This window comes from Bombyx mandarina, chromosome 17 (genome assembly GCF_030267445.1).
Source record: "Bombyx mandarina strain Sakado chromosome 17, ASM3026744v2".
Taxonomy (NCBI): domain Eukaryota; kingdom Metazoa; phylum Arthropoda; class Insecta; order Lepidoptera; family Bombycidae; genus Bombyx; species Bombyx mandarina.
In genome coordinates this window covers 1,282,950-1,295,258 of record NC_143223.1, presented here as the reverse complement: position 1 = coordinate 1,295,258, position 12,309 = coordinate 1,282,950, and the positions used below count along the sequence as shown (strand labels likewise).

Sequence of the window (12,309 nt, the reverse complement as noted above, 5' to 3'; positions counted from 1 at the left end):
AGGTGAGCTCACGGGGCTCAAACTTGATGACTTTGCTAACACTGGCCCTAGCAAGAGCAGTGCTTCGCAGAATCTACCACCGGATCGGAAACGCGACCCACTGAGATGATTCCGCGAGAAACTCAGTAGGCTGTGTCTGTGGGTTAATTTACCTGTCGAGCCCTTCGTCGCAAGCGACGGGTTCGACGAGAACGATGACCGGTGCTTGAGGTACCTAAAACACCGTTAGTGGATCTGGAGGATCCGAAATGACGTGTATGTGCACCAGCAACGCAATGGCTACGTAACTCCATGTGACGTCACCGCTCAAGGCACGTGGATGTACATATGACTCACCAGCTTTAGCCTTTTTGAGTTGTTCCTGCTGCTCGTTGAGCGCCTGCAGGTCGAGCGAGTGCTTGTGGCGCTGCTGCGTGAGCGCCGCCTCGTGCGCCGCCGCCTCCTCCTCCAGGCTGCGCTTCAGCACCGCCACCTCCTGCTCGCGCTTCGACCGGAGCTCCTGTTGGGCTGCACCACTCCACTGTCTCAATTACTACGGACGCTTCTAACGCTCGGAGCGGTGTCGTCGGCGTCATCGTATTTGTGGCGATAAGATAACAGTAGTAGATTAGTTTAGCAGATAAACTTTTGGACACGAGCAACATCACAAGCAATCATTGTTGTTGTGTATTTACTGTCTTGTGACGTCATTAGACGGAATTAAACCTACAGCACAGTGGCGGTCGGCGAGAGGTCCTCCGGAACGCGACGTGCACATGAGAATGTATTTCATTTCAAATATTTCAAATTTGGTAGGCAACGGCTTGGCTATGCCCCTGGCATTGCTGAAGTCCATAGGCGACGGTAACTACTCACCATTAGGTGGGTCATATGCTCGTCTGCCTACAAGGACAATAAAAAAAATTTCGATGTCAATGTCAAGTCAATCAAAAAAATCTTTAGTTTAATTTAATTGTGATAAAGGGTACAGAGTCAGTGGCGCGCACCTGCGGTGGTGTCCAGCGAGTCCAGCAGCTCGCTCTTGAGCGCCTCGAGCTCCTCGTTGAGGTCCCTGCGCAGCTTCTCTGCCTTGGAGCGGGCGGCGCGCTCGGCGTCCAGGTCGTCGTGCAGGTCGGCCAGCGCGGACTCCGCCTCGCGCGCGGCCTTCTGCGCGGCGGCGCGCGCGGCCGACTCCGCCTCCGCGCGCGCCGCCGCCGCCGTCACCTCCTCCTCGCGCTTCACTGCACAACAACATCCTCCAGTTAGTAACATTCACATAATAAAATTGAATTTGAATTTTGAATTTGAACTATGATCGAATATCAAATGTTTGTAACAAATATCAGTGATCAGTAATTGAAAGAGATGGTGGAAGCGGATCCAAGCTAAACTACCCAGGAATTAACGGCATGTTTTAACGTTACCTTACCAACAATATTGACTCATATGCGTCAAATAAAAAAATGAAAAATAATTGAAAAATGGATGCCTTTTCATTTGACTGATCTGCACAAAGAAATGCGTATTGAAACTTGTGTTGCCTTGTTGAATCGATATGAAGGGATATTGGATCGAATTGTGACATGAAGTAGTTCAGCTGGAAATGTAACCTGAAACCTTGGATTGACGGTAACCAACTATTACCAGCACACCGCCTCAGTGTATCAGACCGAGGGGGGCCGGAACAAGGATGGGGGACACTACGGCGGTGACATGAGAGCCCGCGGCGAGTGCAGGGACCGACCGAGTGCAATCTGCAGCTCCTCGAGCTGCGCCTTCCTCTCCACGAGCTGCTCCTTCACATCCTGCAGCTCCGTCTCCAGTTTCCTCTTGGCTCGGTCCACTTCTTGTCGCATTTGGTGATCCTACAAACAACAACCAACTTAATAAAATAACATGATTACCTATCTTAAAGATTTTTTTTTATTGCTTAGATGGGTGAACGAGCTCACAGCCCACCTGGTGTTAAGCGGTTGCTGGAGCCCATAGACATCCACAACGTAAATACGCCACCCACCTTGAGGTATAAGTTCTAAGATCTCAGTATAGTTACAACGACTGCCCCGCCCTTCAAACCGAAACGCATTACTGCTTCACAGCAGAAATAGGTGGGGTGATGGCACCCATCCGCGCGGACTCACAAGCGGTTCTACTACCAGTAAGAATATCAGAAAGAAGTTTAATATCAACATATTTTTGAAGCTCACCTTATATTCATTAATTCTCAAGCTATTTCTTGTTTTAATAATTATATCCTTGTGAACTATTTATATAAAGCTACATATAACTTATACTTATTTAGAAAAAAAAAACAACTGAATTTTACCTTAAGTAATTTCTCTTCAAGTTCGGCGATAGCAGACTCCTGTTTAGCCTTGAGTTTGCTCAAATGTTTGGCCTTCTCTTCTTCTTCGGCCAACGCTTGGGACAAATCGTTGGCCCGTTCCTCCAAAATCTATTAAAAAATAATTACGTATTAATTTCATAAACGAATTTAAGTATGTACCCATTTCCTTCATTTGCTAAATATGTACTTAGTCATATAACAAAGAGCCATAGACATCAGTAGACTAAAATTGAACCAGTACATTCTCTACTTTTATATTAGACAAATAATCTGAGTAACGCTGACAATCTATTAACATTTTAAATAATACTAGCCGTATTCGCCCGCATCGCTGGGCATTATTTAAAATTAACATTATTATTTATTGTCATTATTATTAGGGAGTCCAACACTCATATAAATATTAGACTATCCATTAAGTACATGTATTTTCTACATGGATACCAAGTTTCAAGTCAATCGGATGCATGGTTCAGTAGTTATAACGGAACATCCGTAAAAACCACTGTAGATTTATATATTAGTATAGATTAAACTATAGATATATTTTATATCATTGTATAGGTTCAAGTAGAAGGGAGGTGAAGCAATGTTTCAGTTCACCCACCTTCTTCTCCTTGACAAGTTTCTGGTTGGTGTCATCGCTCAGGGCGAGGTCCTCCTCCAGCTTCTTGATCTTGGAGTCGCACTGGACACGCTCCAGCTGTAACTTTTGACGGGCCGCCTCTTCTTCTTCCAATTGTTCTTCCAGGTCCTGAAAATTTAAGGGCAAAGATTATATAACGCCGAATTATAATCCGATGGAAATAATACTTTATTTGAGTGAAAACCTACGCGGTGTTGACTTGTGACCAGAAGCTACAGATTATGGGTTTATGTGGGCTGGGGCGAACATCAGCACTGATGGGCCGCCATCGCCATGAACAAGGCTTACGTGATCCTTTATACCAGGGGCTCCCAAACTTTTTCGTTTACTGCCCACTTTGAGAATAAAATCTTTTTTTGCGCCCCCATTTTTTCACCTACTTAGGAACCACTACAGCGAGAGCTCAAATGAAATTACAAATCGCCTCCTAAGCCTATACACAACGCCCCCTTTTTTATCTGAGTCCACTTTGGGAAAAGCTGCTTTATACTAACACATACAAGTCGATGTTCGCAAGTGCATCCCCGGCTGTTGTACCGTACCTGTATATTCAGCTGGAGTCGTTTCTTCTCCTGCTGCAGAGCATTGCACCTTTCCTCCTCCTCCTCTATCCGTCCCTCGAGGTCGTGCAGCAGCTCCTCCAGCTCCTGCTTCCTGGCCGCGGCGCGAGCTCGACTCTCTTCCGCTTCGGCGCACAGTTCCAATTCCGCCTGAAACAATTCATTAAATACTCTTGAATATTAGCTTTCGTAGCATTTAAAAAAGTATATATATATTTTTTTGTAATCATTACCATCACAATAATGTGACAATTGAAACATAGAATCGTAAAGAACATAAATGAAAATATCATGTAAATATTTTTATTTTGAGCTGTTAATGTATATTTGGATATAATTTTACCGTCATTTCTGAACGATCCCTGCACATAATATCGATTTATATTTACAAAATCAAATGATTCTACAATTTTTTTGATATAGCGTTTTTTTCCCCTTTTTAATTTATTAGTAAAAGACCTTCCTTGTTCGAAGTGGATGCAGAAAAATATCTGATTAAAATACTGACCTGCAATTGTTCGGCGAGCTGGGTCTTCTCAGCGGTAGCTTGCTGGTACTTCTGCTCCAACTCCTGGGACCGTTTCGCCTGGGTTTCGAGTCTCTCGCGTATTTGACGTAGCTCATCCTCTTTCTGGGTGAGTTTCTCTTCTTGTTTCGTTACTTCTAGAAGGGGTTTCACCTGCAATAATAATTGTTATTATATTTATCAGAATGATGAAGTAATTAATTTCTATCTTAGAGAACAGCGTAGTGCAAATAATGGTGTTGAGCGCGAGTCGGCAGTGGTGTGCGGCAGATTCTGCCGCGATGCACTTGTTGCTATGCATTATTGAGGTTTCGAAAACTCGTGATTAAAGAACAGTAAACTTAATCACACGTGATGTCTGTGGGCTCTAACAACTTCACACTAGCGGAACGTGAATAATTATCGTGATGCGATTTTGTTTTTATTATTACATTTCTAATGCGAGCCACGAGGCAGCACTACTCATCGTACTATAGGACAATGATTATTATTCACACGGATAATATATTTTGTGAAAACAGAAACTGTCCGTATTTACATAACTCGTGTGGTTACTCGATAATATTATTGTATAGCGGTGTATTATGCAATACACACACACGCACACCTATAGCATGTAGTGAAGTTACCGTGCAGTAGATCTCATGGGCAGAAGGTAAACGAACTATATGTCTGGGGAATACACCATTGTTCACCCGGTAATCAAAATTCGACCATAATCACTGACTGCTCAAGATTTCGATTCGTTTTACAAGGTTTTAAATTTTTCTTTGACATTTAAAGAAATACTTCCATATAATACATATTATATTAATAACATTAGAACTCGTAATGGTTACAAAACAAAATAAAATAAATAAAATCAATCGAACAAACTGAAGAGAAGGCGGTACTAAACTGTTTTGACTTTGTTTTGTTATATGGATTTTAAATTAACAATTGTATTTGTAACATATAAGTCATAAAACACTTCAATTTTATATAATTTCCCAGATCAGTAAGTATGAATATCGCTTTTGGGCGGATACCAGATTGGATACCAGATTTTAAATTTTGGACATCCGACTTGCCTTTGGTGTCCATAAATACGTATAAATAAATAGGCGTAAATAAATTTTCGCTTACCTTAATATACAGTCTCCACCACTGCCAGTTCCTCAACTTGAGATACGCAGCGCAGTTCCTCTGAATGATCCGAATGGCGTTGAGTTGCTGGAGTCTCTTCTGGTAGTTCCGCCGGGCCAGGTAGCCGCGGCAGAACGCCTGGAAGTTAACTATCAAGTCCGTGATCTTGTAATCCCTCTCCTCTTCCAGGTGGGCCAACACACCGGCCCTGAAGAATATCTTCGACTGACCAACTCTGTACAGATTGTGGTCCAGCTCGAGAGCCTCGATCATCTGTTCGCAGGCCTTCTTTCCGTCCATGAAACCTTTAGGAATGATGTTCGGAGTGAGGAGTTCGTAGCGCTGCCTGAACTCTTGGAACGGAATCCTGTTCGGGAAGCCCTGTCTACAAATTCTGATGCCCTCGAGGACACCGTTGCACCGCAACTGGTCCAAGACGAGGGGCGCCTCGATCTTTCCTGCTTTCTTTTCATGGTTCGGAATGATGCACCTCACAAAGTTCGGGTTGGTGTTCCTCAATGTGGCCATCAGTTTAGTCAACTGCTCCTTATAAAGTTGGGAGACAGTCCTGAACATTCCTTTGCGCGTTCTTGCACCGAACTGCGTGTCGGTCATCGCCTGCTGCGCCATGCCGACAATCTCAGCGTCCTTCCAGATGTGACAAACGAAGGGATCCTGCGAGTTCTGAAGGAGCGACACGACGTTCTCATTGAGCGGGTCCATGTTCTTCATGAGCCACTGGGCGGCTGAGTAGTCCACTTTACCGGCGTAGTGAATGATGGCGAAGTCTGCCACGCCGCGGAAGTCAGTCTTCATAAACTTCGGGTGCACGGAGTGGGCCGACACCAACTTCTCGACGAAGGTCTTGTCTGTCGCCTTGGGGAACCAACATTCTTCATCGAGCAAGGCCATGATGCCCATGGGTTTGTCGATGAGATCGATGGTCGGTTGGAGATCGAGACCGAAATCGATGAATTTCCATTCGATTCCTTCGCGCTGGTACTCTTCCTGTTCCAATATAAACATAGTGTGGTTGAAGAGTTGCTGCAACTTCTCGTTCGTGTAGTTGATGCAGAGCTGTTCGAAGGAGTTCAATTCGAAGATTTCGAACCCTGCCATGTCGAGGATGCCGATAAACGAGGCGCCTTGTCTCTTCGTCCTGTCCAGAGACCTGTTGATCCTGTTCACCAGCCATCTGAACAAACGTTCGTAGCAAGCTTTACCGATAGCTTCAACAGAAAACTCAACTTGTTCCTTGGTTTGTGCTTTTGTGACGAAATCGCGCCCCACTTTAATTCTCGGTTTCAAGAAAGCCTTCGTCATTTCCGTTACGGAAAGACCTGTAAGAAAATGGTACATTTGTCATACACCAAATTAATGTGCGTTAAGTTTTTTTTTTTTTTTTTTTTTTTTTTTTATTGCCCTTGTAGGCAGACGAGCACACGGCCCACCTGATGGTGAGTGGTTACCGTCGCCCATGGACTTCAGCAATGCCAGGGGCAGAGCCAAGCCGCTGCCTACCGCTTAATACTCTCCACAAGCCTCGTTTGAAGAAGGACATGTCATAGCGCTCGGGAAACACCGTGGAGGGGAGCTCATTCCATAGCCGGATGGTACGTGGCAAAAAAGACCTCTGGAAACGCACTGTGGATGACCGCAGTGGCTCCAGGTAGTATGGATGAACTCTACTCCGGTGGTGGGCGGTGCGATGGTAAAAACGAGATGCCGGTATCATCTCGAACAATTCCTCAGAGCACTCCCCATGGAACATACGGTACAAAATACAGAGGGAACCGAAGTCCCTCCGCAGACCCAGAGGTTCCAAACGATCCGTGAGACCGGGATTATCGACAATCCGAACGGCCCTCCTCTGTATGGAGTCAAATGGAAGAAGCTGGTATTTGGGAGCCCCGGCCCAGAGATGGGAGCAGTACTCCACGCGAGGCCGGACTTGTGCTTTATAAAGCAAAAGCCTTTGTCCAGGCGTGAAGTACCGCTTCGCTCTGTTGAGGACTCCCAGCATTTTGGACGCCAACTTGGCTTTGCCTTCCAAATGACTCCGAAACTGGACATCGCTTGAAATGTCGACCCCAAGTATCCCAATACTCTCGGAAGGTTGCAGGGATACTCCTTGGAATTGCGGCGCCATGACAAAGGGGTCCTTCTTCGCAGTGAACGCGCAAACTTGTGTCTTTAACGGGTTGAATTGAACCAAGTTCAATTCACCCCATTTGGAGACTCGCCCCAGAGAGTTCTCCACTTCAGACACAAGTTTTGATCGTCTCTCTTGCACCACGCTCCGAGAGAGACTCTGATGGCCGATATATCGCGCATCCCCCGTGCTGTCATCCGCATAGCAATGCATGCCATCAATAGACAGCATGTCATTGATATACAGGATGAAAAGCGTGGGGGAGAGCACCGAACCTTGTGGAACGCCAGCGTTAATGGTCATGGTATCAGAACAGTCACCGTCTACAACGACCGTGATGCTCCGCCCATCCAAAAAGCTAGCGATCCACTTGCAGAGACCCTCGGGGATTCCGTAAGATGGTAGCTTCGACAGAAGTGCCCTATGCCAGACCCTGTCGAAGGCCTTCGCGATATCAAGGCTCACAGCAAGAGCCTCGCCCTTGCTCTCCAAGGCTTCAGCCCACCTGTGAGTAAGGTATACAAGAAGATCGCCAGCTGAGCGACCGTGACGGAAACCGTACTGTCGGTCACTGATCAGCTGGCGATCCTCCAGATACTTCAGGAGTTGTATATTAATTATTCGCTCCATCACCTTGGAAAGCAAGGAAGTTATCGCGATAGGCCTATAGCTCGATGGGTCCGACCGGTCACCCTTCTTGGGGATAGGGTGGACGTGGGCAGTCTTCCATGAAGACGGAACCCTGTTAGCGCAATAAGAGATGCGATACAAACGCGTTAGCGCAGGCGTCAGCTCAGGGGCGCACGTTTTCAGAACCACTGCAGGGATGCCGTCTGGCCCGCTCGACTTATGGACGTCCAGGAGTCGGAGTTCCCGCCTGACTGCACACTGTGTAAAGCAGATCTCCGGCAGGGAACTATCACACCGGAGGATGTTCGGTGGTGTGGCACCCCCGTCGTCCACAGTCGAGTTCGAGGCGAAGAGTTTGACCAGAAGGTCAGCCTTCTCTTTCGCACTATGGGCCAGACTGTCATCGGACTTGCGTAGTGGTGGGAGACTAGACCTGCAAAAGTTACCTTCTGCAGCTTTGGCGAGCGACCAAAAAGCACGGCTCCCAGAGGGATAGCTCTTCAGTCGCTCGCCAATTCTAGCAACGTGCTCCGATTTCGCCCTGGCAATAACCTTCTTGTAGGACCTGGAAGCGGCGTTATATTTCCGCCTTTCCTCTGAGATGTTAGGATCCCGACGTCTCCTAGCATCATCCCATGCCACGTATGCGGACCGCTTGAGGTGTGCAGCATCCCTGCTGGCATTGTTATACCAGGGTCTGCTGCGACCCCCAACGGGCACTTCAGAGGAGGGAATAAACAATTCCATCCCCTGGAGCACCACGTCTTTAAGACGGTCCGCACAGACGTCAGGATCAGCAGAGGAAAAGCAGAACCGCCCCCATGGGTAGGATGCGTAAAACTCACGCAATCCATCCCAATCTGCTGACAAATACTGCCAAACTCTTCGATACCTGGTCGTCGTTCGACGACTAGGACGAGAGAGTGGTGTGGCAGCACGGATAAGGCAGTGATCAGACGATCCAAGTGGAGCGTCGACCACCACACTGTATCCGGCTGGATCGGTGGTCAGCAGAAGGTCCAACAGAGAAGGCTCATGCCCCTCAATATCTGGGACACGGGTGGGCTGTGTCACCAGCTGGGAGAGGCCGTAGGCCAAGGCGAAATCGTAGGCAGCCCGACCCGGGAGGTCAGTGGTTCTGGACCCCAACCACTCTTGGTGATGAGCGTTAAAGTCTCCAAGAACCACCACCTCCGCAGATGGGTACTGCTCAAGCACGCGGTTAGTCCCCTCTTGCACATGCTCTATCAGAGCTGAACCTGCATCACTGCTGTGGGACCTGTACAGGCACGCGTAGACTCGGGTACAGCCCCCGTGATCTACGCGCAGCCACAAGAGGGACAGGTCCCGTTGTTCGAGGCTTCGTAGACGGCGACAACAGACATCAGCCCGGACGAATACACACACCCCGGCTTTACGCAGGAAGTTGTGCTCCAATACGTAGCCGGGGTATTCAAGGTACGAAGTATCATCCGGAGCAGATATCTGCGTCTCCGTCAGAAAAAGAAGGGCAGGCTGCGCCGTCTCAAGATGGTGGTGTACGGCGTCGAGGTTACTATGTAGACCCCTTACATTGCTGAAATCCACATTAAATGTGGAATGGGGAGTCGCCGACAAAACCCTTTTCCTTTTTCGAACTTTCATTTTTTTTTATTTGGAGAGTGGGATTGGGCGGGGTAGGATGTTCGAGGCGAAATCATGACAATACCTGAATAAAGCGCGGAGCACAGTACGTGCTCGACCACGGGTTGCGTGAGCGACTGACGCAGGGCATGGAAGGGCCCCCAGTCCACCCTGCGTGCGATCGCCGGGATCCACTCCGGTCTCCGACTCCGGCACGACGACCGCACGACAGGATTTTACACCGGTTGGCGGGACAGCTTCCCGGGGCGGAGTTTAGTAGTGACACCCGGGTTCAGGTCCCCAACTGACCGGCGGGCGGCGGCGAACACCGTTTCACTGGGTCTCCCTATACCCCCGTCAAACAATCACGTCCCGCGAGCTCACACGCACGTCTGCTCCGCATGTTCCAGGTATCGCCAAGATTCACCCCCAACAAGGAAGAGGAAAGGGAAGGAATAACACTGGCTCTCCAACCCACACGCCGGAACACAGCTAGGCTATTTGGCGGCGGACTCTAGTTGGAGGGTGGTCGCCAGCCAGTCGGACAAGTCCTACCACCGATTATGTATTCGGCTCCCGTTTTGCACCACCCAGGGGTCACTTGTAGGGAATCGCGGGTTAAACCTACGGAAGCGGGAAGCAATCAACCCCCTAAGTTTTAAACAACATTAGTACTTTGTGTTTGTCTAGTTAAGCAATGGAGCTTTGGTGTCAAGTGGCTACCGGGGTCCATTTACGTTAAAGTCTGAATACCCATCTTAAGACATGAGATCGAAGTCTCACTTCGCACCTTTAAAATTATAGAGACCCATTTCGAAATTTTTGAATTTCTACTTTAATCCAAAAATGGACCTAGTACGACCCCTTTCAGTGAAGCTTCATTATGCTGTTCCTCCGTCACCCTGACTCCAGTAAATCGTTAATGAGCTCTGTCTTATCCGAGGATCGGACGCGGGTTGTTGAGCCACAGGGGGTTTTAGTATGTTCATATCAGACATACTCCACATACCATCCCGACGTGTAGGCGAAAGTCCTACGATTTATTAATGACCCAAAAAAAGCGTTCAAACTAGAAGGCAATGCTGCTTCGCGACAGAATGATATAGGACCACAAGGAATATAGCAAATTTATGTCTGCCACATACGAGTTTTTTTTTTTTTAAATATTATATCGCATTAAAGCCGACGACGTCCTCCGATACAGAATTGATATAAACACCGCCTAGTCAAACTAACGACTTTTAAAATTTGAAACATCCTGCGAGCGACGGATCAATAGTATAATAAAATGGATCAAAAATGCGTATCAACTAAATGTCGTTTAAGTAATCGCGCTCGCATTCATATTCTAATACGACATATAGGTACGTAATCATTTCACGTTTGAGTACATTTGAGCAGCCGTCAATGCCAAGACAGTGAACAAGACAAAAGATCATAACTCACCAAGTAAATGCGCGATTTTCTGCGCCACGGTGTTGTCGGGCAACGTGGCTTGATCCGAATTCCTTTCCTGCTTGAACTGCATCGACCCGAACAAGAGAACCGCCGAGACTATCCTAAATATCGAATTGAAGTCCTCATTGTTCATGCCCATGATGTTCATTGACTTCATGGTGGCCTGGTACTCGGCCGCGTCATCGATGCCGGGCACCGGTAGAGCGCCGCTAGATAAAAACGGGTAGCTTTTCGCATCTTCTAGAATGAACTCGGCCTTCTGCTGCGGGGTCGCTCCGGTCAGCAGCTGATAGAAAATGTGGAATGTCCTCTCGTCCTTCGCTTGTCTTATGGCCCTCGATTTTTCTAATAGATACGTTTCGATGTTGGCACCGGCTATGAAGCCGGACGCGTCGAAGTTTATCCTTATGAATTTACCCTGAAATTTAGCGCTAGTTTTAATAATATCTTAATATATGTAAATTACGTGTCACGTTGTTTGTCCGCGATGGACACTACTGAACCTATTTTAATTAATTTTTTTAAATATATGTTTTATTCCAACACTTGGGTCATAGGGTGGTTTTTATTTCGATTAATGGTCGCAATATTTATTAATTAACAACAATACGATTTCTTACGTTGTTTTAAAACCTTAGGCCTCAGCAACGTGTGGCAAAGTCTGCTATTACAATTATATTTTTTTCAAATTGCTTGATCTTCTAAAAATCTACAAATTTTCACATTAAAACCTCCAATATAGAATAACACAAAAGCATGTATTCAATACAATAATCATAGCTTAAAACCAAAAAATTTACACGGCAAATAACTTTATCCGATACTTACGAATCTAGATGAGTTATCGTTTTTGACCGTCTTCGCATTACCGAACGCCTCCAATATCGGATTAGCCTGCAACAATTGCTGTTCCAACTCGCCCTGTACGAAAACAATATCGTCTGAGTAAAACAAAATAAGGAGCAACAACAACCCAATGTTAATAAATGAAGTATCACAAAGCATTCAGGGTTTAAAGTTACTTAACTTTCCAATTATATAAAAGGTATGTATTTTCTTTGGGTTTTTCAAACATTCATTCAAAATCATTTATTGGTACGAAAGTGAGAGTAATAATATATAATTTCTGAACGTCAAAGTGTCACCGAGCGACGTCCGCCATGACAATATTTCTCATTAAAATCCAGCCGCCAAGAGCGACGCATCGATTTTATATTTCTTTTATATTTAGTCTTTAATTTGTCATATAAGGACAAATAAATA

The 12,309-nt window shown here is 46.4% G+C and overlaps 1 protein-coding gene across 3 annotated transcripts in view; it reads right to left on the bottom strand.

Moving 5' to 3' along the window:
- The window catches only part of zip (myosin heavy chain 10), a 92,028-nt gene that overhangs the window by 14,923 nt on the left and 64,796 nt on the right, over window positions 1–12,309 (bottom strand). For all 3 annotated transcript variants that reach the window (XM_028176504.2, XM_028176507.2, XM_089734183.1), the window contains 10 exons: window positions 11,875–11,967; window positions 11,035–11,464; window positions 5,184–6,523; window positions 4,041–4,211; window positions 3,515–3,682; window positions 2,934–3,080; window positions 2,306–2,434; window positions 1,724–1,844; window positions 987–1,220; window positions 337–507 (listed from right to left, as the gene is read on the bottom strand). In XM_028176504.2, the coding sequence (XP_028032305.2) occupies window positions 337–507; window positions 987–1,220; window positions 1,724–1,844; window positions 2,306–2,434; window positions 2,934–3,080; window positions 3,515–3,682; window positions 4,041–4,211; window positions 5,184–6,523; window positions 11,035–11,464; window positions 11,875–11,967 (3,004 nt within the window). The remainder of the gene's footprint in view (window positions 1–336; window positions 508–986; window positions 1,221–1,723; window positions 1,845–2,305; window positions 2,435–2,933; window positions 3,081–3,514; window positions 3,683–4,040; window positions 4,212–5,183; window positions 6,524–11,034; window positions 11,465–11,874; window positions 11,968–12,309) is intronic.